We start from the raw sequence: 27,329 nt of genomic DNA on the forward strand, positions 1-27,329 counted from the left end.
TGTATCTGATGTGAGCCATATTCTGAGCTATGAGGATCTGGAGCTTGAACCAGATCTCTCCTTTGAAGAGCAGCCAGTTCAGATACTTGACAGAAAAGATAAGGTCCTCAGGAATAAGATGATACCTTTGGTTAAGGTATTGTGGAGGAACAGCAAGGTCGAGGAAGCGACCTGGGAGCTGGAGTCAGATATGCAGATTCAGTATCCCGAGTTGTTCAGGTAAATTTCGAGGATGAAATTTCTGTAAGGAGGGGATAGTTGTAATGCTCCGAATTCTCCGATTCGGTTTAGTGGCGGGATTAGTTGGCTGGGAGGGTCATACTTGCTTAATTATTCCATTAGTTGATAATATGCATGTTTATGAGAATTGTATTATAATATGATGTTATATGCATGCATGTGGGTCAACATTTGATAATTATGATATTTTGGTAATTTGGCCTGTTGAGGGCATAATTGTATATTTGTATGCATGTCGATGATATATTGTTGAGACCACATTATAATGTGGGTTTGTTCGAGCTATTCAGCATGAGACGATCATGGAATATTAATTAGTGGTCTAGTCATAACAGGTTTAAATTCGAGGCTCGGGATGAGTCTCGGGGTGATTTTAATCGTTAGAGTGTTACCGGGAATTAAAGGGTAACGGGATATAAATTATTGGTGTTTGAGATTATCGAGAATAGCGGGAATTGGAGAGCGTTAATTATGATTAACGAGATAGGTGGGAAATACCAATTTTTCCATTGGGAGCCTTTAGAAACCTTTATTAAACCTAGGGGTATTTTGGTCTTTTCACCCCTAGGATAGATATAAGCCATTTTAGGTTGTGAAAGAAGAGGAAAAACAGAGTAAGTTCAAGAGCCTTCCCGTACCTATATTTCCTTCAGTTTTCTTTGTGATTTTTGAGCTATTCTTGAGGATTCAAGCTTGGGAAGTAAGCCTTGGGAGTTTGGGAGAGTGTTCCACCATTGAAGAGCATCACAAGCTGAGCTTTGGGTAAGTTTCTAGCCATTGAATTCCCTGTTTTAGTTCTGTTTTGCAGTTGAGATTTCTAGGTTGAATACTAGGTTTTGTTGGGAGTTTTGGCTAGGGTTCTTATGGTTGTGATGTTTGGGGTATGTTGGGATGGTTTTGGGGTTCATTTGGCACCAAAAATGGGATTTGGAAGCATTGGAATCAAGTTAGAATCGAAGGAGTTGAAGAAGGAGGTTTCAGGGGGTATATGGTCTGGAGGTAGCGCTACAGCGCCCACCCTAGGGCGCTACAGCGCTACACAGGAGGCATTTGGGCGTGTTGGGGGTTCTAAGAATAGCGCTGGGGCACTAGGGAGCAGCGCTATAGCGCTACTCTGTTCCTTCAAAGTCCTGTTTTGAGTGTTTTTAAGGGTTTTTGGCTCGGGGTTTCAATCCTTAAGGCCTGGGATTGAATCTACTCACCGTGTGGGCATGTTTTGAGGTCTCGAGAGTGGTGCTTAGGTCAAGACCCTTTCCATGTTGATTTTCATTAATGGAGGTTGTAATTGGTTGTGATTAGGTAACCGCTAAGGAACCAAAAGGTTGATCGATCTCAGGAGTCATTCTTATTATAATTCTCGCTCGAACCTGAGGTAAGAAAACTTCACCCTATGTATATGACATGCGTGAGTGTTGCTGAGGCATGTTGGTTGATAAATGTGGACATTGATTGCATATTAAATGCTAGCGAATATTTTTTACTTGTTTATGGCACTGACTAGTCAGGGACACTAACCTAAGAGTCAGAACGGCATAAGCGTCCTGAACGTAGGGCCGAATGAAGATTAGATCTAATCGATATCGTCGTTGAATGACTCTAAGGCATTAACGTTGGACCGACCCTAAGGTCGATGAATCTTATAAGTGCTTGACTAATCTAAGCTAGTTACTCAGAGCCAGGGCCTAAGGCCCAGGTGACCGTTTGTCACATGGCTAGGGAACGATGTTCCAGGGTTATGACTCTAGAGTCATGAGGAAGGTTATGTTGGTGACTAGTCATCATGCACCTATCCTATTTAAGCTAATGAAAGGTTCACTTATCTGTTAAGCCCCGGTGACCCTATCGTCATATGGCTAAAGGGAGTTGTCCCCATCCGGGTGACTTTTGCGACTGTCACTTAACTGTTTGGACTGATAGTCCTGAATGATTATTATGATCATTGTTGATATTATAGTATGCTATTTTGTGTTTTCTTGCTGGGCCTTGGCTCATGGGTGCTATGTGGTGCAGGTAAAGGGAAAGAAAAGCTCACCCAGCCTTGAGTGGAGAGCTTAGGTGGTGTTGTGTACATATTCGGCCGCTTGACCACCACGGCCAAGTAGTTCTCAGAGGAATTAGGAGGTTTACCCTATTTTTTCCGCTTAGGTCGGCGGGTTTGTAATTTTGAAACAGTAATGACCTTTTTGAGTTGTAAATAACTTGTAAAAGATTTTATGGGCCTATGAAGAGTTTTATGTACTTAATAAAGTATATCCTTTCCTCTTTATTGGTTTTCCACCTTAGCATGTTAATAACACTTAGAGCACGTTTTTAACCAAAGGACTCGGGTAGCGGGTCAAATTTCCAGTTCACCGATCACCGTAACTGTTCTGGGATAACCAAGGTGTTACAGTTATTGTCCGAGATACCTCCCAATTACGTTAGGTGACCTCGAACGGAAGCCAATGTGCATAGTCAGACTCGCTTTATAGTGCATTGACCACTTTGACAATAAGAACTCGTAGCGAGTCCTAAGACACTATGGCCACTGCTACATTTAGAATTGCTTAAGTACCTCCAGACACCGTCTTATGGTATGATATACAACTCAATTACATTAGGTGACCTCAAATGAATGCCAATGTGCAAAGTCGGACTCGCTTCATAATGCTTTGACCACTATGACCATAGGCACTTGTACCGAGTCCAAGAACACTATTGCCTCTGCTACATTTGAAATATCTCGGGCACCTCCAAACACATTCATATGGTCCCAGATACCCACTTGTTATGCTAGGTGACCTAGAACGGAAGCAAATTTGCAAAGTTGGACATGCCCTATAGTGATTTGACCACTTTGACCATCATTATAGTATTAAAATATACATATATAAAGGAAGTGTGTTTATTACAATTATGGAAGACAACGAGATTCACTTTACAGAGAAGAAAAAAAAATGACTTAACTACAAATAATGTAAACTGAATAAATAGAAGTATCCATATTGTTGTACAAGTATCATATTAGCCCACCCTTGACACTAGGGACATCTGTAAAAAGCAGGGAACCAAATCCAATGTCCCTAATAACTTTCTTCTATTATGGAGTCATACTCCTCACGAGCTTCACTAATTTATCCACTTGACAACGACAGCCAACTGTTTCGTACATTTTCTCCTCATCTTGCATAGTGCACTCTTTAATGGGGTTACTTTTACTGGCTACACCACTTTCTTTCTTCAGCGACTGCTTTACCAGTCGTCTAATCAGTGCCTCAACAGACACCATCTCATCTACATCGTTCTACCATTTAAAAAACATGGGTCAGTTCAGTGGACAATGAACAGTCATGGTATTTATAAAAAAACTATTTTATGTTAGTGTATGGCTTACCTCAGATGATGGAATTTTTCCTTTACCCTTGTCACTTGCCTTTGTCCGCTTGACATTGGACTCCCCAGAATCTCCAACCTTCCTTTTTCTTGATGAGATATAATTGGATTGATTCAAAATCAAATTGGAACAGGGTTACTTCTCAAGCAATTTACTATGTTTTTAAGCAAAGATAAATTGAACTTCATTAAGCAATATACTCTGATCATAAGTAATCATTTATCTTTAATGATCCTACTTATTCTAGACTTTGGACCATTAAAATTACTTATACATAGACACTATTCTTAAGAAAACTTACATACGAAATAATCATAACTTTATTAAAAATTGTAAAACAAAGTTTAAAATACATAAAATTCGGTTAGGATATAGGATCCCATTGTTTTGAAAATAAAACATATCTTAAATTGTAAATAAATTCGTTACAAGATCAGGTGCGGAAAAATACATATAAAGCATAATTGAAATGACTAAAAACAACTTCTTCCTCGAACCGTTCACGCAGTCCACCGAATCCATTCTCCCTCAATACACAATCCCAAGCTGCCAAGAATCTTACCGCCGCCATAACTATTTCCCTGCACATATAAAACAAAGGAATGAGCCTAATGCCCAGCAAGGAAAATCTACTACAAGCATGAAACATAAACATAAACATAAGCTATAAACATATAACATATAACTATAAACATATATCATAATTCTAACCCATGTACATGGTAACTATTGGGGTTTGCTAACTAAGCAACTATAAGCCTCAAAATACAATGAGGTTTTCTAGCTAAGCAACTATAAGCCCCAAGAACATAAAAGTGTTGGGGTTTGCTATTTAAGCAACTATAAGCCCCAAAACATATATATATCATAACATATAAAAACATACTATAGCATAATCATATAAGCATATAATAACTATCCTATTTTCCTTACCAAATATCGGGATGTGAGAACAAGGACGGGATTTTGGAACACTCCTAAAAACATTAATGTGAAGGTGAGTATTTCTAAAAGAAGAAGATGAAAAAGAAATGAACTAAACCACCGAGAAGATACTTACCGGCAAGAAACCTCAAGTTCAAAGAACTTAGATGCCTAACCAAGAATGGAAAATACTGAGTTAGGATTTGAGTAGAGAAAAACTATAAAAACTAATGAAATATATAGAAATGAACTAGGAATAGGAATACCTTTGAATGCTCTATAACTGAACTACACCTTTATAGAAAATCACACTATTAATCTTACTTCCCAAGTGTTTAATAAGCTTATAACCCCAACCCAAGGTTTAACACTCTAAAGTAAACCTAGCTTCTTGAAGGCTCTGAACTCAGCTTAAAGAATGAAAGAAATGGCTGGGTACTAGGTCCTATTTATAGAGTTCAAGAATGAAAAGATCTTCTTTTAGCTTGAATAAAAATAATGACTTTTTAATTGAAAAATATTTGAATATTCGTTCAGCAAAGGCTAAAGACTCGGTCAAAAGATTCTGAGCTTATCAAGAGGTTATGGAATAAAATGAGCTCGGTTTCAAAATTGTTGGAAAAACCTGCCCTAGAGCCGATATATCGCCCATGGTAGGCGATATATCGCCTGGGCTTATGTTCCCGAGGCTCGTCGAAGTGTTCGTGTGAAGTTACATGTTTTTCGTATTCCCCGAGTGGTGATATATCGGCATACGCTCAAATATTATACATGTAATTACACTTTTTCAGCCTAATTTGAATTGAGTAAACAGCTTTGACTGAGTCCTATAACGATTTCAAAGCTGCTGGCAGACTTTGGGATTTTCAAATATTACTCTTAATAAAATATTCCTCAAAAATACTTAATTTCTTAATAAACATGCACATGACAAGTGTCATTATCTTATTGGGTCTATCTAAACCTTATAGTATAATAAATATCATCTTATAATCAGCTATATTAATCAAACCTTAGGTTATAATTAATATTCTTAAACTATAGGTTAAATTTATAAAATCTACAAGTGTTGCTACGAGTGTCCAACTAAGTCCCGGCTTGAACCAAAATCCACAGTAATAAACATACTACAAAGTAAAGTTCTTGGACTCTATCTAACTAGCAAAGTAAAGTTCTTGGACTCTACATTATCAACTAAAATAAACTTTAAATATATATATATATTATACATCACATAAACAAAGTAGCATAGTCATGCCTACAATATTCATAAAAACTACAGAGAGATGATGATATAGATAGAAGTAGGTGACTACAACTTCAAGCTCTAACAAAGACCAACCCTTAAACTTCAAGCTCAAAATCACAACATACTATAAATCTTTGAACATTTGCTTCATTAACAAGCAACTCAAAAGTTGAAAATAGGTATAATAGGACTAGAAGTTACACTATATAAGCCAATTATATTTTATCAGAAAGAGAAGCACATATTAGTAATTTGCATATGAGTTTTACCTTTAAGAATTTTTTGGACTATAATTAGAACATGTATGCTATGCCTATGCCTAAATAAGAATCCTTAATCTTAACCGATGCAAAGTATATATTGGCCAATATATTGAGGATGATTCAATAGCCACTGCATAACAATTTAGAAAACCAAACTTAAATCTCAAAATCTTTTTAATTCAATTTTAAAGTACAAAAGTATCAAGTATAATATCACATATGTTATTAATGCTCTCTGGTTGCATGTAGTGGTATTAATCTAAATGTAAGTAACTTCTTGGCTCTTGTACTTATAAAATATTAAATATTCAGACCCTAAAATATATTTTTTTTACATGTAAACCAATTTTCATCAATAATAATCTAATTATGGTGTGTTTTTTTTTATGTACCCACTTCACAAATAACTTTTCGTTTTTAAATAAAAACTAAGAATAATGCTATAAGGCACTATATAAAGCTAAACACCAATTAAATTAACATACATTATGAATGATTTAGTTTAAATTTTGGCTCATGTAGCATTATTTAAATATTAAAATAATTAAAATTAATCACGCATAAAATGTTATCTCAAATATTGTTGGACATCGTATGGTACCTAGCAATGCTATCAAAAACTAATTGTACCAAACATGTTAATTAGGAAAATGCTTAATATCATAACTAATTAACAAATAATATAATTTCAATTATTTATTTATTTTTAAAAATAATTTATCAATATGTGTTTAGTACTATTCATGATATTATGTCAAAAATTAGGTTGCACCTTAGTCAATTCATCTGGTATTGTTATAAAATCTTCTCTTCAAAACTGAGAAAACAGAGATAGTCTTAAAGAATTTTAATTGGAGCTGAATAATTGGTTCAAAAGAAAAAAGAAAAAAATAAGGACTTAAAATATAAATCAGAGCAGTGCATAATATCCAAGTCATACACCTGGAATTCTAAAAAAATAAATCTTCATTAACTAGTGAGAATCCAATGAGTTCAAACATAGAGACAAAGACAAGTCATATATATACTCTGACCATAAGCAAGAAACATTAAACATTATCAAGCAATATAATATGTTATCGAGCTATTATCGAAAAAAATTAATAGCTTACCAAGACAATTACTAAATTCTGCTCCAACATTACTATAATATTCAACAATAATCATCATCAAACAACTCTAATGCTTTATGAAAGGGCAGACAAATTTATATATAGGACAGTCCAATCAATTTATCAAACACAAGCAATGCTTTCTCAACCCAAAATAAATCTTTTTTAATCAAATTTGTGTATTCTGTTTTCAAACCCAAGAAAGGAAAAAATAAAGGCACACTGATCACACCATGCGTAACTGAAATCACTTAACAGAGACCAAATAAAGAAATTGATATCTCACCTTAACAGATTATTACTCGAGCTTGATTTTTTTAGAAACTCCCTTTCACCTTAACAGTGATCTCTTTTCCTAACGAAACTTGAAACTCGAAAAGGTCCTTGGGGAACCACACTCATGAAAAAAAAATCAAATTAACAAATCAAACTACTTATATAAATCTTTTATTATATAATGAACTTAAAAGCCCTAACTTTAGCAATAACTCACGAAAAAAAACCTATTTTACTAATAATGAAATGAGGAAAGAAAAATTTGAAACAAAAGAACATGACATTGATGATGATGATGATGATCGAAGGACAAAAGTTGCTCACCTTATATATTTTTGTCCAAGGTAGAGAAGAGGGGTTTTTCTTCAGAAATGGCTTTCTGTGAATGAAAGAGGGAAGAGATGGAATGAGAGAGAGAAGAGAGGGAATGAGAGAGAAGAGACACGACACATGTTGGTTAATTTTGACACGTGCAGCTAACCGGTTGCTAAATCGGTTCCCTCCTAAATGCCCTTGTTACTTTTATTGTTTTAAATTCAAATATATATAAAATATGTCAAAAGATTATTACCCATTAGATGATTGCATATTACCTTTAAACAGCTCAGATTGTTTGCAGGACCGGTCACACAGCGTGACTACATCATTGTCCTATAAATATAGAGATAGAACTTCTTAGGTAGGGGCATCACTTTTACTTCTACCATAGGGGCATTTTCTGTTTTCAGTATTTGGAGAAATTTTAACCCATTTTTTTGTATGACAACATACATGATAGCTATAGTAGGCATCCCGCCAATTTTCAGGAAATTTCGATGAATTTACAGTGTTGAAATCAAAGTTCAAATAGTATGTTTTCCACGTGTATAAAAAAAAAATCAGGCACGCGTGCAACTGATTGTTTGAACTCTAATTTCAGCACCATAAATTATTTGTAATTTCCCAAAAATTGTAGGGTGTCTGTTATAACTATAATGTACGCCATCATGCAAAAAATAGAAAATGCTCCTACAATAAGGGCAAAAGTAATGTCCTGCCTAAGAAAATTCTTATATATATATAAGAACCATAAATGTCTTTATGTTGTGTTGACTGGTGTGAGCATAAGAAAAATATACATTTTTGTGGTAGTTTCAATATATATTTTGGTATCAATAAAATTTGATAAATAAATATACAAACTCAATGGATAAATTATATACATTTAAAGGTTATATTAAGAACAATAGGTAAAATTGATAAATTAGCCTAGCAACCATTAGGAACAATGTTTGAAGACAACCTTGTTTTACTTCTATAAAACAGAGCCCCATTTTTTTAATGTTAAAAACATGATTCGCTGAAAAGGCAGGGAAAGATGATTACATCCCCATATTGGAATATCATCCACCAAAATTTAAACGGTAACATTGCAAGTACAAGCCAAGCTTGTTATATTTTAGCCTTTGTTAGTCTTTATTTTTTACTCAATCCAAAGTGATCTATGAAATTTGGTTATGGGTACATCCTTCAAGATAAATGATAGCCAAGCCCAAGTGCTATTGGACCTGCAACACATACAAGCCCAAGTGAAGTCTTGGACTGATCAAGAGGTCCATGGGGAGACTAAAAAAGAAGTTGATACACTAGCTACTGCTGAGGAACGAAACACACCAGAAAACAGGAAGGAATGAGATATTCCGGAAGAGGCATTGCATGGGAAGAGGATGCGCGTGAAGCCAAGATGGTTGGAGGACTTTGTTGTGCTCGAGCAACACTGAGGAGACGATTAGTTGTGGCAACCAAATTTTGTTACAAACCAATTTATGTAATTTCTTTAGTTTTTCTGCCTATGGGTATATATTGGAGATTATTGTATTTTGACATTTTCACGTTGAATTAAAAATTTGGGTCCTTGTCGAGTTTGGCACTAACTCGAATAGTACTTATTTTCCTACTTTGGCTATAACGGGTGCTTTCATTGAGAGGACATGTTGCAATGAAGAATGACAAAATAGTTGAGTTATTGAAGTCCATGGAGAGAAATTTCAAACATCATGTCGAATCCCAATTGGAGAATTTCACATCTGTGTTGGAACAACACTGTGCTTCAACCGATGAGAGATTGAGTCAGCTGTCAAAGGCTCAAACTACTTCAAAATCTAGGGAGATGAATCAAAGTGCTGAAGTCGAGCAGAGTCCAGTCGTCATTCGGTGGAACAAGGGTGATTCATCGTCGCGACTCACGAGATATGAACGTAATTTTGAAAACTTTAAGGGTGAAGGTGCCCAGGTTTGATGGCAATAATGTTGAGAATTGGATCTATCAAATCAATAATTTTTTTTATCTTCATAAGGTGGAACCTGAGATAAAATTGGTAGTGGTAGCTTTTCATTTGGATGGAGGCCCTGCCACCTGGTATCAATGGATGGAAAAGGGGAGGGGGGGTTACTCACGACTTGGCAAGTGTTTATTCAAGAACATCACAAAAGATATGGGTCTTCAATCTATGATGATCCTTTGGGAAGAATCGTGAAGCTCACACAGACCGGAAAAATAGTGCAATGTCGAGCTGAGTTTACTCATGACCCAAATTTTGGGTGTGCCCGATACCATGTTCCTCAACTTCTTCATTTGGGGATTGAAGCTACAGATCCAAAGGGAAATACTCATGACAACACCCACGGACTTGGCTGATGCCATGGCCAAGGCTCAACTGTTTGAAGATCATTATTAAGATTTGTTGGAGTGATTCAGCCCTGAACAGTATTCCTCTGGGTATTCGACTTGCAAGGTAGATGCTGCTGGTTTGGCTTTGGGTAGTAAATCACGAAGCAATTCGGCACAAGGCAGTTCGAGAATGAGTTCAACATCGAAACATGCTAACCCCATTTCCCAACTTCCTGTCAAACGCCTCTCACCTGCAAAGCTAAATGAGCAAACAGACAAGGGGTTATGCTTCACTTGTGATGAAAAGTTTAACTACAGCCATAAATGCAAGAATAGGGTGTTATTGTTCTACAAACAAGAGGGGGACGAGGTAGACTATGAAGCAACAATCAAAACCACTGAAGAAGAAATTGAAGAGGAGGTCAGTCTTCATGCCTTATCCAACTCGACCAATCCTCACATTTTTTGCCTACTAGCAAAACATGGGTCGGAATCATTGGAGGTCTTGATTGATACTAGAAGTAACAATAATTTCATCCAAGAGGCTTTAGCTGAGAATTTGCACCTTCATTGGGAACCTACGAAGACATTCAAGGTATATATGGAAAATGGACAGTCATTAACTTGCTCAAAACAATGCAGGAATGTTGAGTTGATATTACAGGAGCCTAAGTTTGCGGTGGATTTGTATGTGTTGCCAATTTGGGGATTGGATGTTGTGTTAGGAATGCAATGGCTTCAGACTCTCGGACCTTTTGTTCATAATCATAAGGTGTTAACAATAGAATTTCAATGGGAAGGACAAACAGTGAAGTTGGATGGCAACCCGACATGGAAGGCTAAACAGATAGCATTCAATCAACTTAACACCTTGATGATGGAAGATAGTGTTAGATGTAGGTGGCGCATGACCCCGACAGTGAATGAGTCTTTAGAGAAGGTATCAACATTGAACAACTCCAAAGCAACCTGCCTCCAGTGTCACAGCAACTAATCAGTGAGTATGAGTCATTTTTTGCAGCGCCAAACCACCTTCTGCCTAGTCCTGTGGACCATCGGATTCACTTGCAACCAGGAACAACACTAGTTAATGTAAGGTTGTACATGTATCCTTATTTTCAAAAGGATACCATGGAGAAACTTGTCAGTGAGATGGCAGAGGCGGGTTTCATTCGACATAGCACAAGTCCTTATTCTTCTCCGGTTTTACTAGTTAAAAAGAAAGACGATACTTGGAGATTTTATGTCGAATACCGGGCACTCCATGCTATTACTATCAAGAATCCTTTCCCCATTCCAACCATTGATGAGTTGGGCACGGATGCCATCTTTTCCAAACTAGATTTGCGAGTTGGGTATCACCAAATTCGGATGGACAGTTGTGATGTACACAAGACAGCCTTCAGGACCCATGAGGGGCATTATGAGTTTCTTGTGATGTCGTTTGGCCTCACCAATGCCCCAGCAACTTTTCAAGAAGCCATGAACCAGGTTTTCAAGCCCTATTTGCGCCAATTCGTCATTTTATTTTTTTTTATGATATTCTTGTGTACAGTAGTAGTATTGTGGAACATGTTTATCACTTGCGCCTCGTTTTTCAACTGTTGTTGGAGCATAAATTCTACGCGAAAGGTAGCAAATGTTCTCTCTTTCAGAACACCATTGAATACTTGGGACATATAGTAACTCGGAATGGTGTGGTTGCCGACCCAACCAAGATTGACGCCATGTTAGAGTGGCTTCAACCACAAAATATCAAACAACTTTGGGGTTTCTTAGGACTCACAAGTTACTACAGGCGCTTTGTAGCTCATTATGCTTTGATCATGATACCACTTACTGAATTATTGAAGAAAGATGGGTTTCAATGGACTGATGTTGCTGCCCGAGACTTTGTTGCTTTGAAACAAGCAATGAAAACCACTCTGGTACTGTATTTACCATAATTTTCTAAGACTTTTGTGATAGAAACAATTACTTCTAATGTGGGATTTGGAGGTGTGTTAATGCAGGATGGTCATCCTTTGCCCTATTTTAGTAAGAAGCTTGGTCCACATCTATTGGTTGCTTCGACTTATGATAGAGAATTAAGGGGAATCGTGGAAGCAGTGACAAGATGGCGACAGTATCTCTTGGGTCACCCTTTTATTATCAGGATGGATCACGAAAGCTTGAAAGAAATTCTTACTCAAGTGATACAAACTCCGAGGTAGCAATAATGTCTACGCAAGTTGTTGGGTTTTCAATTTGCTATAGAATATAAGGCTGGGAAGGAAAATTCAGTTGTAGATTCCTTATCTCGACGAGATGAAGCACATACCACACACTTGGGTGTTGCCTTGTCAAAAGACCAATTTGAATTTCTGGATGATTTATACAGTGAAAATGAGACGTGTGCTGACCTTGTTCACTTACACCAGCAGGTGAGGAAGGGTGAACTCCAAAATACCCTATATACCGTGCGTGGTGGGCTTTTGCTACACTGAAATCGCTTTGTTATCAGCACCACATCTCACTTGAAGCCTATGCTGCTGTAAGAATTTCATGAGACGCCTATGGGTGGCCATGCAGGTGTGGAGCGAACCCTATTATGCCTAAGTGTGAATTTTTTCTGAGCAGGAATGAGGCGTGAGGTGTAGGACTTTGTTTCATCATTCCTCGTATGTCAAACTGCCAAGTACTCGCCTACCTCCCCATATGGACTTTTGCAACCATTGGAACTGCCCGAGCTAGTTTGGTAAGATCTCGCTATGGATTTCATTGTCGGTCTCTCTAATTCTCATGGCCTCACCACAATTTTGGTCATCATTGATCGATTCACCAAATACTCATATTTTGGTGCCCTTCCAGCATAGTACACAGCCACCAAAGTCGCTGACTTTTTCTCTAATATGGTCATTCGCCTTCATGGATTTTCCCGCATTATTGTGTATGATCAAGATCCTATTTTCACTAGCACTTTCTGGCAGAAACTCTTTGAAATGATGGGCACCTGGCTGAAAATGAGTACCGCTTACCATCCCTGAACTGATGGCCAAACAGAGGTGACGAATAGATATGTGGAACAAAATTTGCATGTTATTAATGCTAAAAATCCAAAGTGTTGGAGTCACTTCCTGGGTTGAATATCACTATAATATGAGCCACCATTCTGCTATTGGCATGACCTCGTTTCATGCAGTGTATGGTCTCCCTCCACCTATAATTTTGATGTATACTCGTGGTACTACTTCAGTCTGAGCTGTTGAAGATGAGCTCATGAACCGTGATGCCCTTCTATCTCAGTTGGAGATTAACTTACAACGTGCTTAGCACCGCATGTGCCAACAAGCCAACAAGAAACGTCATCACATTGAGTTTTCCATTGGTGAGTTGGTTTTAGTCAAGCTTCAACCTTATCGTCAGTCAATGGTAGCACACTGCCTCAATGCCAAGCTTTTTCGTCACTACTTTGGTCATTTCCCATTGTGGGTCGCGCCAGTCTAGTGGCATACACACTTGGCCTACCGGCTGGGAGATGTATTCACTCCACTTTTCATGTCTCGTTACGCAAGTTGTTTCAGGGCAACCATCCTAACTTTCATTTCCATTACCTGACTTGAGCCTTGGACCTCATCCTATGTTGCTGCCCCTTGCCATTGTGGTTGGTCGCACACTTGTACGGGGAACCACAGCTGTCAAACAGGTGCTTGTTCATTGGTCTCACAGTGCCCTTGAAGATGTTACTTGGGAGGATCTTTATTCATTTTGTCAGATGTATAGCTTGTTCGACCTTGAGGACAATGTCGTTTTTTTGGAGGGGTGTAGTGATAGCCAAGCCCAAGTGCTATTGGACCCGCAACACATACAGGCCCAAGTGAAGTCTTGGACTGATTAGGACCATGGGGAGACTCAAAAAGAAGTTGATACACTAGCTATTTCTGAGGAACGAAACATACCAGAAAAGGGGAAGGAACGAGAGATTCCAGAAGAGGCATCGCGTGGGAAGAGGACGCGCGTGAAGCCAAGATGGTTGAGGGACTTTGTTGTGCTCGAGCAACACTGAGGAAATGATTAGTTGTGGCAACCAAATTTTGTTACAAACCAATTTATGTAATTTCTTTAGTTTTTCTGCCTGTGGGTATATATATATTGGGGATTATTGTATTTTGACATTTTCACGTTGAATGAAGAATCTGGGTCCTTATGGAGTTTGGCACCGACTCAAAAAGTGCTTATTTTCCTACTTTGGCTATTGATAAAATATCAAGTTACAATCAAGCAATCAAGAAGTAACAAAAATGCAGTAGTCTTCAACATCTTTAGTATATATATAAATATATATATAGGCGCACTCTTAAGAGTACTACTCATGGATGATTATTTTAATACTAACTATTGAATTAAGATCAATGTTTATATTTATAGTTGTTAATTAATATTTTTATAAATAAATTTTGATTTTTCAAATTTTTGGAAGTGATACCTGATGGAAATCGTGTATTTATTATGAAAATATAATATTGTAAACTTTTCATTTTTTAAATGCATGTTAATTTCTAAATATAGTTAGTGTCTCTAATTGGTTGGAACACAATATTAATTATGGCAAAAAATAACTAAATTCGAAATTAATATAGAAAAAAAGTAGTTATCTGTTAATGACTTGCTATACCAAGTCATTATGTTGTCATATACCCATCTAAGAATTCTTCCATATATACATATATATATATATAATATATTTTTTTTCTCTGAATCAACGATAACATCTTTAGTGTTGTTTTCCAAGTTAAAGCTTAAAATATTGAAATTTTGCCACCATTTGTTCCATTCCTCACCTCCCAACCCAAAAACAAAATGGAATTAAAACACAGCGGCGAAGGTGCGACGTTGGTCTTCTTGGCGGCCACCATGGTTGGGTGCTTCGTTGTTTGCAGCTGTGAAGAAAATCGACTCTTGGTTGACAGAGTTATATATATAAAGAGAGTTAATCTTTTTCTGCTAGTGGGGAGGACAAGAGTTGTTTATAATATTTTAATTATTTCTAAATTTTCCTCTATTTTTAGCCATTCGATTTCCTTCAATTAAAATTTGGTGTAAAAAATAATGTAAAAATTGATGTCCACGTACCTGTCCCTGGGATACTTATGAAATACACAATTTACAAAGTTATATCCAAAACAGAAAAAAAAATATTGGATGAATTTGGAAACTAGTAATTAATGGGTTTTGCTATCTGGATTCTTGTATGAAATATTTGTTTTACAATTCTGCAAAAAAAAAAATAGACATGTATTCACCTCTATTTTATATTCAAGCGGTAAAAAACGGAGTGTTGATATGCGCACACAAAACGTGTACATGCACCAAACCATTACATGACAGTTGGTGCATATTTTTGTACTCTTCTTCTAACCTTTAAAAAGCAATTCTAAAAAGCCAAATGCACCTGTTTATCATCAATTTTCTACATCTTATTGTTACTTAAAAAATATATATATATCGAATCCTGTTATACAACAAATTACATATTATTGTCATCAGTACAAGAAAATTGAAAAATTAGATAAAGCACACTACATGTAATTAAGCATCTAGACCTAGTGCTTCACTCTTTTGCCATCATTCTTTGGAACTAAATTTTAGATCCATTAATCAAACATATAGAGAGAATTTCCCTTGTAAAAAAGGTACACACAAGTTAGAGAAAGAAAATAAATACGAACAATTGCTCGAGCAATTAGTGAAACTTCTAAATAAGTTGGACCAAAGAAAAAAAGTATCCCAATTCTTGGTTTACAGGAAACGAGGGAAAAATAAGTCGTTCCATTGTGAGATACCGCATCATATGCTTCAAGTCAAAGCTAAAACATGCTAGACTTTCCTTAATTGCCCCATAATAATCAAATGCCAAGTGAAATTCTCAATCTAATGTTACTGCTTATTCTTCAGTCTCATGGACATAAATTCTAAAGATTGGATGGTATAATGGGCAGATTTTGGGCCCTCAGATGTACTTTCAATATGATAATGGCTCTTCATTTCACATTTCACTTTCAAGCATAAAGCTTCAATTTTCTTGGCCATAAACCCAATTTATTATTGAGAGGCAAACCAAGAACCAGTGGATTTTCCTCTGCTTCAATAACTCATTAGGTATAAGAGACTTCCTTTTTATCTCTATTTCCTCTCCCAGAACCCCCTCGTAAACTTCTTTTCTTCAGGTGGCTTGTTAATTTTGAGAAAGGGAGTTATGACTAGTACCAGTAGCCTACACCTGAAAGAAGTGTCCATTATGATTCAACAAAAACAAGAAGCTTCTTTGACACCGAGATCGCTTTGTTCACTGGTTCCTGATTCCCCAAAGCATAGATGGCTCTGGAATCTGTCCTATATCCTTTGGGATGATGGTAGAGACACTGATGGTCCTTGGCTTGGAAATTCTTCCATTGATATTATTGGGTTTTGAGGATATAACCTTGGAGATGTACCGTGCATATATAATCTCTCAGATGTTGGTGGCATGGCAGCATTTCTCTGAACAATAGAAGACATGTACATTCTCTCTGATGTTGAAGGCATGGAATCAGTTGGTTGAGAAGCAGCAGTCAGATTGTCATTCCTCTGAGATGCTGCAGACATGTATATCCTCTCTGAAGTCGAATGTAGAGCAATATCGTTCCTCTGAGTGGTCAAACCAATGTGGTCACTCCGATGAGATGTGGCCAGCATGTATAGCCTCTCAGATGTCGTGAACATGGTATCAGACCTTTGAAGTGTTTGAGTCATACTGTCACCCAGATGAGATGTTAGCATATATACCCTCTCGGAACTTGGATGAACATTAGCATCAACTCGGTGAGATGTTGCGGCCATACTGTCATTTCTATGTGACATTGAACCCATTGTATCATGGGAGGCAGGTATATATACCCTCTCAGAAGTTAGGGCCATATTGATGTCAGCCCTCTGAGAAGCCAGCGTTGTGTTGTCATTCCTCTGAGACGTTGCCGTGTGAATTCTTTCAGATGTTGGTGGAAGCGTGTCATTCCTTTGAGAGGTTGGATGTGAGGTTTCATTCCACCTGGATGCCTGTGGCATATACATCCTCTCAGATATCTGGGTAGAGGTTATTGATACTCCTTGGCTAGGTAAATCCCGATCTGTTGTTGGAGGCAGAGCTAGCGACATTTCTCCATTGGATAATTCCCTCTCTGATGTGGGTGGCAAGTAGACACCTTGGCTTGGCAAATCTCTATCAGCTGTCGAAGACACAGATGACACTCCTGGGTTTGGTAAATCTGCCTCAGATGAAGTGACTGGGAGTGAAACTCCATGGCTTGGAGAATCCGTCTCAGATTCTGAATGCATAGATGGTGACCCCCTTTGGCTTGCTGAATCTCTATCTGATGAAGAAGGCAAGGCTGAACATGCAGCTCTTCCTGTCATATCTTTCTCTGAAGGTGGAGGCACAGCTAAAGGCAATACTAGGCTTGATAAATCTTTCCACTGTTGGGCAACAGTTTTGATTTGGGTGTAAAATTGAACTCCTGACTTGCCTGCAATAAGAATCAGAAACATAACAGTTAGGAAATGGCTCAGCCATGCAGTCTGACAGGAATAGAAATTTTTACCGCAGTGAGTTATATCACCAGAGAAAGAGGCCTTTGATCCACTGAATGATGAAAATGGCAACGGAACTGGAACAGAAACATTGATCCCAACCTAAGAATTGAATTCATGCCCACAAGACACGAGTAATTACAATCATTAAGAATAATATCATTCTAAAAACTACCCAAATAAACTTGATCGAAGCACATAAAGATGATAGACAATTACATTTCACATTCTGATCAAATCATACTGTAGGGTTTTTCTAATTTTTTTTTCCTAAGAAATAACTCAGATTATTGTTTGGCATCAATTTTGCAAGCATAGCCACCAGATACACAGGATGATACATGAGTCGTGATCAATTAATAATTTTTACTAATATGGCAATTCTTGACTCTCATCTCAAGAAACTCTTTTAGGACCAACTTGCCCAAAGATAGAAGAATGCCTCACCAGCCCAGCGTCTACTTCATTCTGGAACTTTCTTGCAGCAATACCAGATGTGGTGAATATTGAAGCTCCATTAACATACCTGAGAAAAAGCAAAGCATCAAAAATGTCCGAAGGACCAAAAATTACAAAGTGGTAACTAGGAGAACACATTATCACAACCAAATGTGTCCATGAAACAGCAAATACTTTCATGGAAATTTTGAACAAATTGAACTTGTATATTGTCAATTTTTAGTCTCTTCGGATTTTTGAAATATGAGAAAACTCCCCTTCGAATAGGGACTCTTGTGAACAATAATCTAGCAAAGACTATCACATTAAGGAATTATTATTCTAGTTCACAAACAAAACTAAAATACAATTCAAAATCCACAATTAAAATTTAAAAATTCTGCTCTCTCCCTCCCCCTCCCTCTCTCTCTCTCCCTCCCCCTCCCCCTCTCCCTCCCACCCACCATCCCCCTCTTCCTCTCCATCTCTCAATAATATTAGAGAGATAATTTTCAGTGTAAAATGCTAAATTTTGTTGACCTATTGGGATAATATGATAATCCTAAGAATTGACACCTTTTAAAAAGATAATCCGATGCAGACCTCCCATATTTCCAAGAACTTGGGAGCTCTTTAAACAAATAATAAAATGCAAGGTCATTTTATGCAAATTTTCCTGCTTTTACTGTGACAATTTTACAAGAGACATCAGCAATCCATCCCAGAAATTTTACAAAAAGGTTTAGAGGGTAGAGATTATAAATAGTACCTGTTTCTGTTAACAATCATGATCGCCTCTTCAAGGCTGTCAACCTGTTTGTAGTGAGACAACAGAAAGTTCGGTGATCAGATTCCAACACCCTAAGATCATAGAACACTGGTAAACGGATATATATATATATATATATAGAGAGAGAGAGAGAGAGAGAGCAAAGAGGTTAAATTGCAATACCTGCATACAAAGAAGAATCGGTCCAAATATCTCTTCCTGCTCAATACAAGATACAGTGCAATCAATAATATGTTATTGTCCTAGGTTCAACTGTTCCTCCAACTGATAATCATAATTAACCAAGCCCATTCATTCCAAATATTGCAAATATGAGAAAGAGTACCTTGTAGCAATCCATGTTGGTTGTAATATCACTTAAGATTGTAGGACCAACAAAACTCCCATTCTCATAACCTGGAACCTACAAAAGGAAAATAAAAAAAAAAAACAGCTAAGAAAATGTTTCCAGAAATCTACTTTAAGGAAATCACAATTAACTGCTAGCCTAAAATTCAAGGCAAGTCCAATGCCCCTATATTCTTTACTCGAATTCTAGCGCTACACTTTTTAAGGAAAAACAGCTTGAAGGAAAGAAAAATACAAGTAGAGTCTAGCATTATCTTTCTGTGCTATCAATCACATCAAAGATAGGCAAAAACAAGGCGACTGTAAAAGTATTTGCAGAAAGAAGACTTTACATTTAGCAACTTCAATTTATTGCACATACACATCTATGCATACTACAATTCAAATTAATAACAGAACCAGAACAAAGAACTACCACAACTTTTCTCCCATCAAGCAAAAGTCTAGCACCACTCTCGAGACTGTTGTGAACTAATCTGCATATGCGATCCTTTGCCTGCTTATTCCAAGCACATGAAAGCTTATAAAAGCATTGTGATACTATTTTGAAAACTATCAACATAATACCATGAAATATTTCAAATTATGCAGAAGAAAAATATACAGAAATTCCGACTTCATTTTACTTCCTTAAGATGGGTTTATTTCAGTTGTGGTCTCCATTATTTACCACTTATTAATACTTAGATTCTAATTACACTTTTTAGGCTTTACATCCCACCCTCTCAATTTCTCACTTAAGTCCTCAAAACATATTTCCGTCAATTTTTTCAATAGAAAACCACATTTTTCGCACATGATCAAAGATATTTTAGTCCTAAAAAATTTGGAGGTGTCAAGTAATCCATTTGCATTCATAAAAGCATCTTCCATCTAAATTTACACCAATAATTGATTGTAAGATTTATCTTTTTACTACTTTGCACGTGAAGAGGTCAAGGGAAAAAGTGACTTTTGATAGAGAACTGATGGACCGGTGTTATGGGGACTTAAGTGATACAAGATTGAAAGGTTGTACATCTAAACGGTTTAAAAAAAGGTAATTTAGGATGTAAGAGTAATAATTGGTAAAGAAAAAGGGCCCACAGTTGAAAATAACCCACTTAACATAGAACATATTAACTGACCAAATTTGGAAGCAAGTAAAGCACCTCTTTAGAAATTACTGGACCAAGGTCAGCATTGGGATCAGTTCCCACATTGACTTTGAGGGATTTTGCACGATCCACAAGTTCTCTTTCCCTAAAATACAAGGAAATTACCAATATTAATATATGTCATCTTAATCAACTCACTTGCAGATTATAAGATATCTACGAAGTTCATGAAAACTATCTCTCACAACAAAATTAGATAGCAAAATAAATACAGTATAAGATATTTGTTAGGACCCAAATAATTCACACACAACACCCACATGGTGGTATTCGAGAAAATACCCGTCTCCCAAGAGCAATAGCTCGTAATCCAAATTCATAATCCCCTTTCCATCTCTCTTACACTATTTAAACATACTCATTGTTTCTAGAGAGTCTTTTACAATTCTTCAAAACCACCCGCACTCTTTTATTACAAAATACAACTCATCTTCTAGAAAATCTTTCACACTCCCTACTACTTGATTTATTTCTATTTAACTTGCGGGTGCCTAACAATTCTCAATAACTAGAATGTCTGCTTATATAGGTTTAAGAAATCTGGACAATTAGAGACAACCAGAAGTAAGAAAGAAGGAACAGGAAAGAAAACAATGTTATTGCGTGGTAAAAGAAACTTATAGGTAGACAAATAAGGGACCGAAACTAACTACAAAATGCAAGTCAAGCCTGCAAAACCAAAACTAGATGTACATTTGGACAAAATTCTAATTTAACAAACTACAACAAAACAGTTTCAGTGATACGTGATAATAGGAATAACAACCTTATGCTATATATACTAATAGAAAGACATTAGAAAGATCTCCAACACAATTTTATAGATTGCCTCTCCCTTGGTCACATGTTGCACATACACATGCATAAACAGCCAAAAAAGCATATGTTAGCCTTCCTGAATTAAGGAATTTGCTGTATCAGAAATCTTGAGACAAAAATTTAAACCAATTTCAGAATATAAAACCAAAACTAAGACTTATAAAGACTAAAAAAAATCCAACGACCATTAGGATGTTGAACAGATTATGCACATCATAAATGAAGGTTTTCTTTCATTTAGTCTTTAGTCAAGAGGATTAAATCAGCAAAAGATAATAAAGAAGTCCAATATGTAATTTTCTTTGTTTTAGATAAATGTTCTCATGAGGTAAAAAGGCAAGGTTTAATCACATCATTCCAGTATTCCATCTAATGACTGAGCTGCAGCTGTCAACACTAACTCAACTATCCTAAAATTAATTTCTTGTTTGGAATTTATTCTTTGTTCATTGAATCCTTGTATGACATTCTTTGATCAACCAAGTTAAATTCAAGACCAAGTATTTGATATCAAACTATTTAACAAATAAAGAAAAGAAAAGGGTTAAAGCAAGCACAAAATACCATGGAATTGAACCCCTAACAAAAATAGCTGTGCTGATAGCCACGCCTGCATCACCAAAACCAGCAGCAACTAGAGCATTTAAGGTGGTATCCACACTAGCATCAGGCATGATGATTGCAAGATTCTTCCCTCCTACATTGGACTAAGGAGTCAACACAGTTATCAGTTATTTCAACCTTGAGTTCAAAATAGCTAATTCTCCACTTGTGTGTGAGTGTGTGCGTGCGTGTGTGAGAGAGAGAGAGAGAAAGGGGGGAGAGTTAAATCACCTGAACACGCTTTCCCCTAGAAGCTTCCCTAGCATATACGTGCATCCCAGCCTAAAATGTAATTAAACAAGTAAAGAGTAATTAAAAGAAAAGGGTGGGACAGGAATGTAACTGGGGCAATGCAATAAGCTTTAGAAAATATTTAAGTCCAAAACATACAGCACTCAGTCCAAAACTCAGTGAGCAATTGAAAGAATAATGAAATTTCAGCTCACAACAAATTGCATTAAAACAGTTAAATTTATTTAACTGTACGATGTCTGTCTTTCAATGTAGAGATTCAGTAGACCCGCAACAAGATTATACATGAGTTGATAGCTGAGATGAGTGGTTTGAACTTAGAATCATGTCAACAGATTTGACATATATATTTAAAGTTTGGAGCATTAAAAATCTAAAAGATAACTTACTGCATTTGAACCAACAAAGGATATTGCTTTAATGTCATCATCATCACAGATGTAGTTTACAATATCCTGTTAACATGCAACAGAATAGTTAAAATCCCTTTCTAGTATTGTAACTGGTTAAAGGGAACAGAAGATAAATAAATTCCTAGACGAGAGTTTGAAAGAATAATGAGAAGATGATTAATATGAGAAACCAGCCTGGCTAGAATAAGAGAGATATAGTTTTGTCATTTTCTCACATGATAAACCAAATAAATATTTGTCTGACACTAACTATTAAGCAACTAAATTTTTCTGGTGCATAATCTCTAAAAAACATTAGAATAAATTTTTAAATCAATTAAGAAATTAAACCAACAAACTATCGTTATGAACTCATTTTTCACCCATTGAGTGTATGCTACACACAACAAAAACAACATTTCTGGGCATATTTTCCCATTATAATTTTTTTTATAAAGTATGAGGTATGACCACTTTTTGTTGTAACCAAAATAGTCACTTGCCAGATGTATGTTCAGAGAAAATGAATGTTCAGGTTCTTGTGTAGTTCATATATTAGTAAAGACAAGGTGAAAGCTACAAAGAGGAAAGCACGTATTCCCCCCCAGCCACACACACCCTTTTTTTAATCCCAATTGTGGAAGATTAAATTTGCATCTTAATCTCTCAAGGAAAAAGCACACCATAAGCGAAGAATGGCATACATATAGGTATGTACACGGAAAAAAAAACAATTTGTTTTCAAAATGAAAAGGCTTACATGAGCACCATGAACAACATTTAAGACACCATCAGGCAAACCAGCCTCTGTTGCTAGTGATGCTAGCATCAATGAAGCCCCTGGGATAAAAATAACATGGAAAAATGTCAGTAGAAGTGCATGTTAACACCATGTACATAACAGATATACACTTAACATCTATACAAGAATTTTAAGCCATACACATTTTACTACGAAGTACTGTGTATAACTTTCATTCAAGAGCAAAAAACACAAGCCGGGCAAGAGTCAAGGAAAATAGCATTAAATGGGTTACCTGGATTATTTTCACAAGGCTTAAGGACAAAAGTATTCCCACATGTAACCGCAATAGGGAACATCTGCACAATCATGCAAGAGGGAACATCTTAGTGGAAAAAAATTACTTCACATTCCTTCTCTTTACCCTCCACACATTATGCAACTGAGGCCACTGAAGCCCCAGCAGCCAATCATAATCCTAGATTTCTTCCGTTCAGAGGAGCAACAAGAAGACAGGTGACCCATTTATCCACAATGGGGCCTCATGAATGGGTAGCAGGTCTAATTTGGAACCCAGCTCAACAAATGTTTCCCCTCTAACCCAACTCTCCAATATCATAGCAGAGGTAAATTTCACAAATTAAAGGAAAACCCTAGAAGGACAGAACAAATTAAGCCAAGTTTCACAAATAAAAGGAAAACCCAAGAAGGAAAGAAATTTTTTTTGTACCATGTGTAAGTGCAATAAAAGTTTTCACAAATGAAAGGAAATCTTAACCCAAACAAAAGGAGGAAGCATAATAAACAAAAGATTGTCATCCAAAGAAGAATGAAAAAGTAACAGAATAGTCATACCCATAAAGGAGTCATTGCTGGAAAGTTGAAGGGGCATATTCCAGCACAAACACCAAGAGGTTCCCTAATGCAGTATGTGTCAATTCCATTAGAAGAGTTAGGAACAAACTCCCCCATTTGTAGATTTCCCACCCCACAAGCATGTTCAACCACCTCTACAACCAAAAAAGAAAGCAATCAGCCAATCTCGACAACAAAGAACCATAATGCTGTCAGAAATAGCAACAAGATAATTATGCAAATACTAACCTAGACCACGGAGCACATCGCCTTTAGCACCCTTTGATGTTTTACCCTGTTCCATTGTCATATTCATGGCAAGCTTATCCTGAAAAGCATGGTATTATTAGACAACTTAAATATTTATAAACTCACTAAATCATTTTAAAATTTATCATAAACTAACAATATCTCTGTAGATGAGCTCCTGGAGCTTGAACATTATACGTTGACGAGTGGTAATAGGTGTGTTTTTCCACAGAGGAAAAGCTTGCTTGGCTGAACTAACTGCAGCTTTGAATTCTTCATACGTACTTGTTGGGACTTGAGAAACAACCTCTTGTGTTGCCTTAACAAGAAAAAGTTATAAACAGTTATACGGATGAAATTTACAACTTTTCATAGAAGGGACAAAAAAAAACTAAGCAAAGCTTACCGGATTGATAACATCAATGACTGAACTAGCATGCGAATCCACAAATTTCCCTCCAACAAAATTAGGAACCTTCAGCTATATTTGAATCTAAAATAAGTTGTAATACCCAACTTGTTCAATAAGCAGGCATAAAGCAGCCTAGGACAATAAAACACATCCCTACTCACTTAAGCATAGCATCTTACCAGCTGGTTATTTTGCGTCAATGTCCCCTCAGGGTTAGATGTACTTGTGTTCACAGGGACAGATCTATTAGGTCTCCATGAGTTAAAACTTTTCTCTGCAAGAATATCCCCCGGTTACAAATAACTAGTTACTACCAATTCTTTACATTATTCCGTGAGATATGAACAAGAGAAGTAATTTAGATTATTCCTCGTGGTTACTTTTTGGATCTTTCTGAAGAATTTATAAATATATTCTTAATAAAAAATATGTAAGAATTTGATTGTTATAAAAACTCAATTTCAAGCCTAAACCTTGAAAAGAAGCTAATTTTGCAAAGTGCTGGAACTTAGTGTCATAATTAATCCTAACTTGTTACTTGGATTAAAAAATAGTGATTGATAACTAATAATATCATATTTTTCTTATGTAACAACTGTGAAAAAAAAATCAACCAAAACACAACAATAAGATTAACTCTTTATATGATATACCAGTGTATTAAAACCATGAGAAGTAGAATTGACCACAAAAATGACCTTGTTTATATCTTGGCAAGCATAAAATGCTCCACCAGGAAACTGCATCTACCAACAGCCAAGCCAGTGTAGTTTACCTTGACAAAAGATTATGTAGCATTAGAGAATTGGATTTTCAGCAAAAAGGCAGTGCATCTTTTTGCTAAAAATACAATTCCCACCTAATCCCATATCAAACAACGAAAGGGCTATCTAACCAACAAGATGGTGAAATTAACCAGATTCTGGGATCCACAAACTTAGCTACCGCACATTCTATATCTCCAAAATAGCAAGGAAAGTCATAGTACCTGATACAGTTCCTTGACGAATCTTAGCCTTGAGATTGTACAAATGCCTTGGGGTTGACTGCAGCTCTGGATTACTTTGCTTGAGAGCCTTAAGTACTTGACGAGGTTTAATACCAGCTTCAGTCATTACTTTAATTTTCCTGACCTCTTCCTCAGTAAAACGGCGACTATAAGGATGCTCTGACATGTCCTTTAGAGCTTCATGATTGTGCTCCCCATTCTTTATAGCAAGCACCCATACATCATCTTCTTTTTTACCAATAGCTTCAAAAGGACAATTTATAAGGCGTGAACTTGCTTTCCTTTTGCGTTTACTTTCATCAATTTTTCGCCTATTGCGATATACACCACCTCTATCACAACCAAGGATGACTCTTCTATCTTTCCTAGACTTCTTTATAGTCACGACATATCCCTGACTAGCACCAAAATCACGTACATATTTGATGAGGTCCTCACGATCTTCAAATGTTCCAGGTTGTGGAGGAAGCATCTCGTTAAGCTCTTTCTGACTTTGAGTTTCCATTGATGATGGCATAAACAAAAAAAATTAAAAGAAAAAGAAAAATGAAAATACTTAACTAACAATACACAACATATTACAAAATGGTACAATAAAGAAAGAAAAGGAGGGGGGGGAACACAAAAAAGTCAAGATTTTCTCTCTTACAACCACAGCACGAACACGATTCAATGCAAACATTAGGGCTTATCTAACACTTGCCAATGAAAAAACCTTAAAATAAAAAAATAAAAACAAGATATGAAACTGGTTTGATTATAATGAACACAGTTGGCTAGTCTGGTCATCTTCACCCCAAAATTTAAAAAAAAAAAAAAATTAAATAAATAAAGGCCTAACTAAGCAGAAATCCCAGCATAACATTACCAAATTACTACAAAATTTGAACTTTCTTACTGGTTTTGCACTGATCATAACTAAAAGATCCTAACATTCACTCAATAATAGAAAGTACCCACATATAATCTAATTTCAGAAAACTAAAAACAAAGAAGGGAGAAGAAAATAACATTGAACCAAACAGATCAAGATATAAAATTGAATAAAAAATGAGATACCTCAAGTGAGAGAGTTCGGAAAAATTAGAAGATTTTGAGAAAAGGATCGGGGACATCCACACCGACGACTGGCTCAGTCCTCCTCTTCTTGCTATTATTCAATTCAGACACTGCTGCCCAGAACCAGACTCAATCGGTTTTCAGTTGTCTCACGCGCCTTAGTACGAGAATTGGGGTGACGCTTGTTGTTCCGGGTTCCAATCCAACGAGAGTACGTGGCAGTTTCTGTAAATTATATTTTTTTTTTGCAAACGAGAGAGAATGTCAAATAATATATAGTGGTGTTTGGCTCCTTTAACTAAAAAACTGTTTTTTGAAAATAAATGGGGGTATTTGGCGTTGTTTTCATAAAATAATTTTTAAAAACAAAGTTACAAAAAACAGAAAATTTTGAGAACAACAAAAAGTTGTTTTCTGTTGTTCTCAAATTTTTTTTTGCCTATATTTTTTTTTCTCATATAAATTTTTTAATTATTATTATCTAACATAATTTATTGTCACATCATTTTCTC

General features: G+C 36.3%; 1 protein-coding gene across 2 annotated transcripts; it reads right to left on the reverse strand.

Moving 5' to 3' along the window:
- Positions 1–15,694: 15,694 nt before the first annotated feature.
- LOC133806588 (uncharacterized) lies at positions 15,695–27,006 on the reverse strand. 2 transcript variants are annotated; one of them, XM_062244678.1, is made up of 20 exons: positions 26,818–27,004; positions 25,738–26,249; positions 24,929–25,023; positions 24,744–24,818; positions 24,495–24,656; positions 24,338–24,416; positions 24,089–24,243; positions 23,529–23,592; positions 23,252–23,331; positions 22,489–22,554; positions 22,079–22,129; positions 21,809–21,951; positions 20,420–20,510; positions 19,684–19,764; positions 19,246–19,323; positions 19,083–19,118; positions 18,900–18,943; positions 18,140–18,218; positions 17,722–17,794; positions 15,695–17,628 (listed from the first exon to the last, which is right to left on the reverse strand). In XM_062244678.1, the coding sequence occupies exons 1-20, from the start codon at positions 26,871–26,873 to the stop codon at positions 16,460–16,462; spliced, it is 3,189 nt and encodes a 1,062-aa protein (XP_062100662.1). In that variant the 5' UTR covers positions 26,874–27,004; the 3' UTR covers positions 15,695–16,459. The 2 variants fall into 2 exon arrangements, with proteins under 2 accessions (XP_062100662.1, XP_062100666.1); XM_062244682.1 differs by lacking the exon at positions 19,684–19,764 and having other exon boundaries at positions 26,818–27,006.
- Between the last annotated feature and the right edge of the window lie 323 nt (positions 27,007–27,329).

The sequence above is a fragment of the Humulus lupulus genome, chromosome 1 (assembly GCF_963169125.1).
Source record: "Humulus lupulus chromosome 1, drHumLupu1.1, whole genome shotgun sequence".
Lineage (NCBI taxonomy): Eukaryota > Viridiplantae > Streptophyta > Magnoliopsida > Rosales > Cannabaceae > Humulus > Humulus lupulus.

Coding starts and splice junctions, on each gene's coding strand:
- LOC133806588 (XM_062244678.1), bottom strand. CDS start 26,873: ATGTCCCCGATCCTTTTCTCAAAATCTTCTAATTTTTCCGAACTCTCT. Junction 26,250..26,817: donor TCCGAACTCTCTCACTTGAG/GTATCTCATTTT, acceptor GGAAACTCAAAG/TCAGAAAGAGCTTAACGAGA. Junction 23,332..23,528: donor GCCTTGTGAAAATAATCCAG/GTAACCCATTTA, acceptor TTTTTATCCCAG/GGGCTTCATTGATGCTAGCA.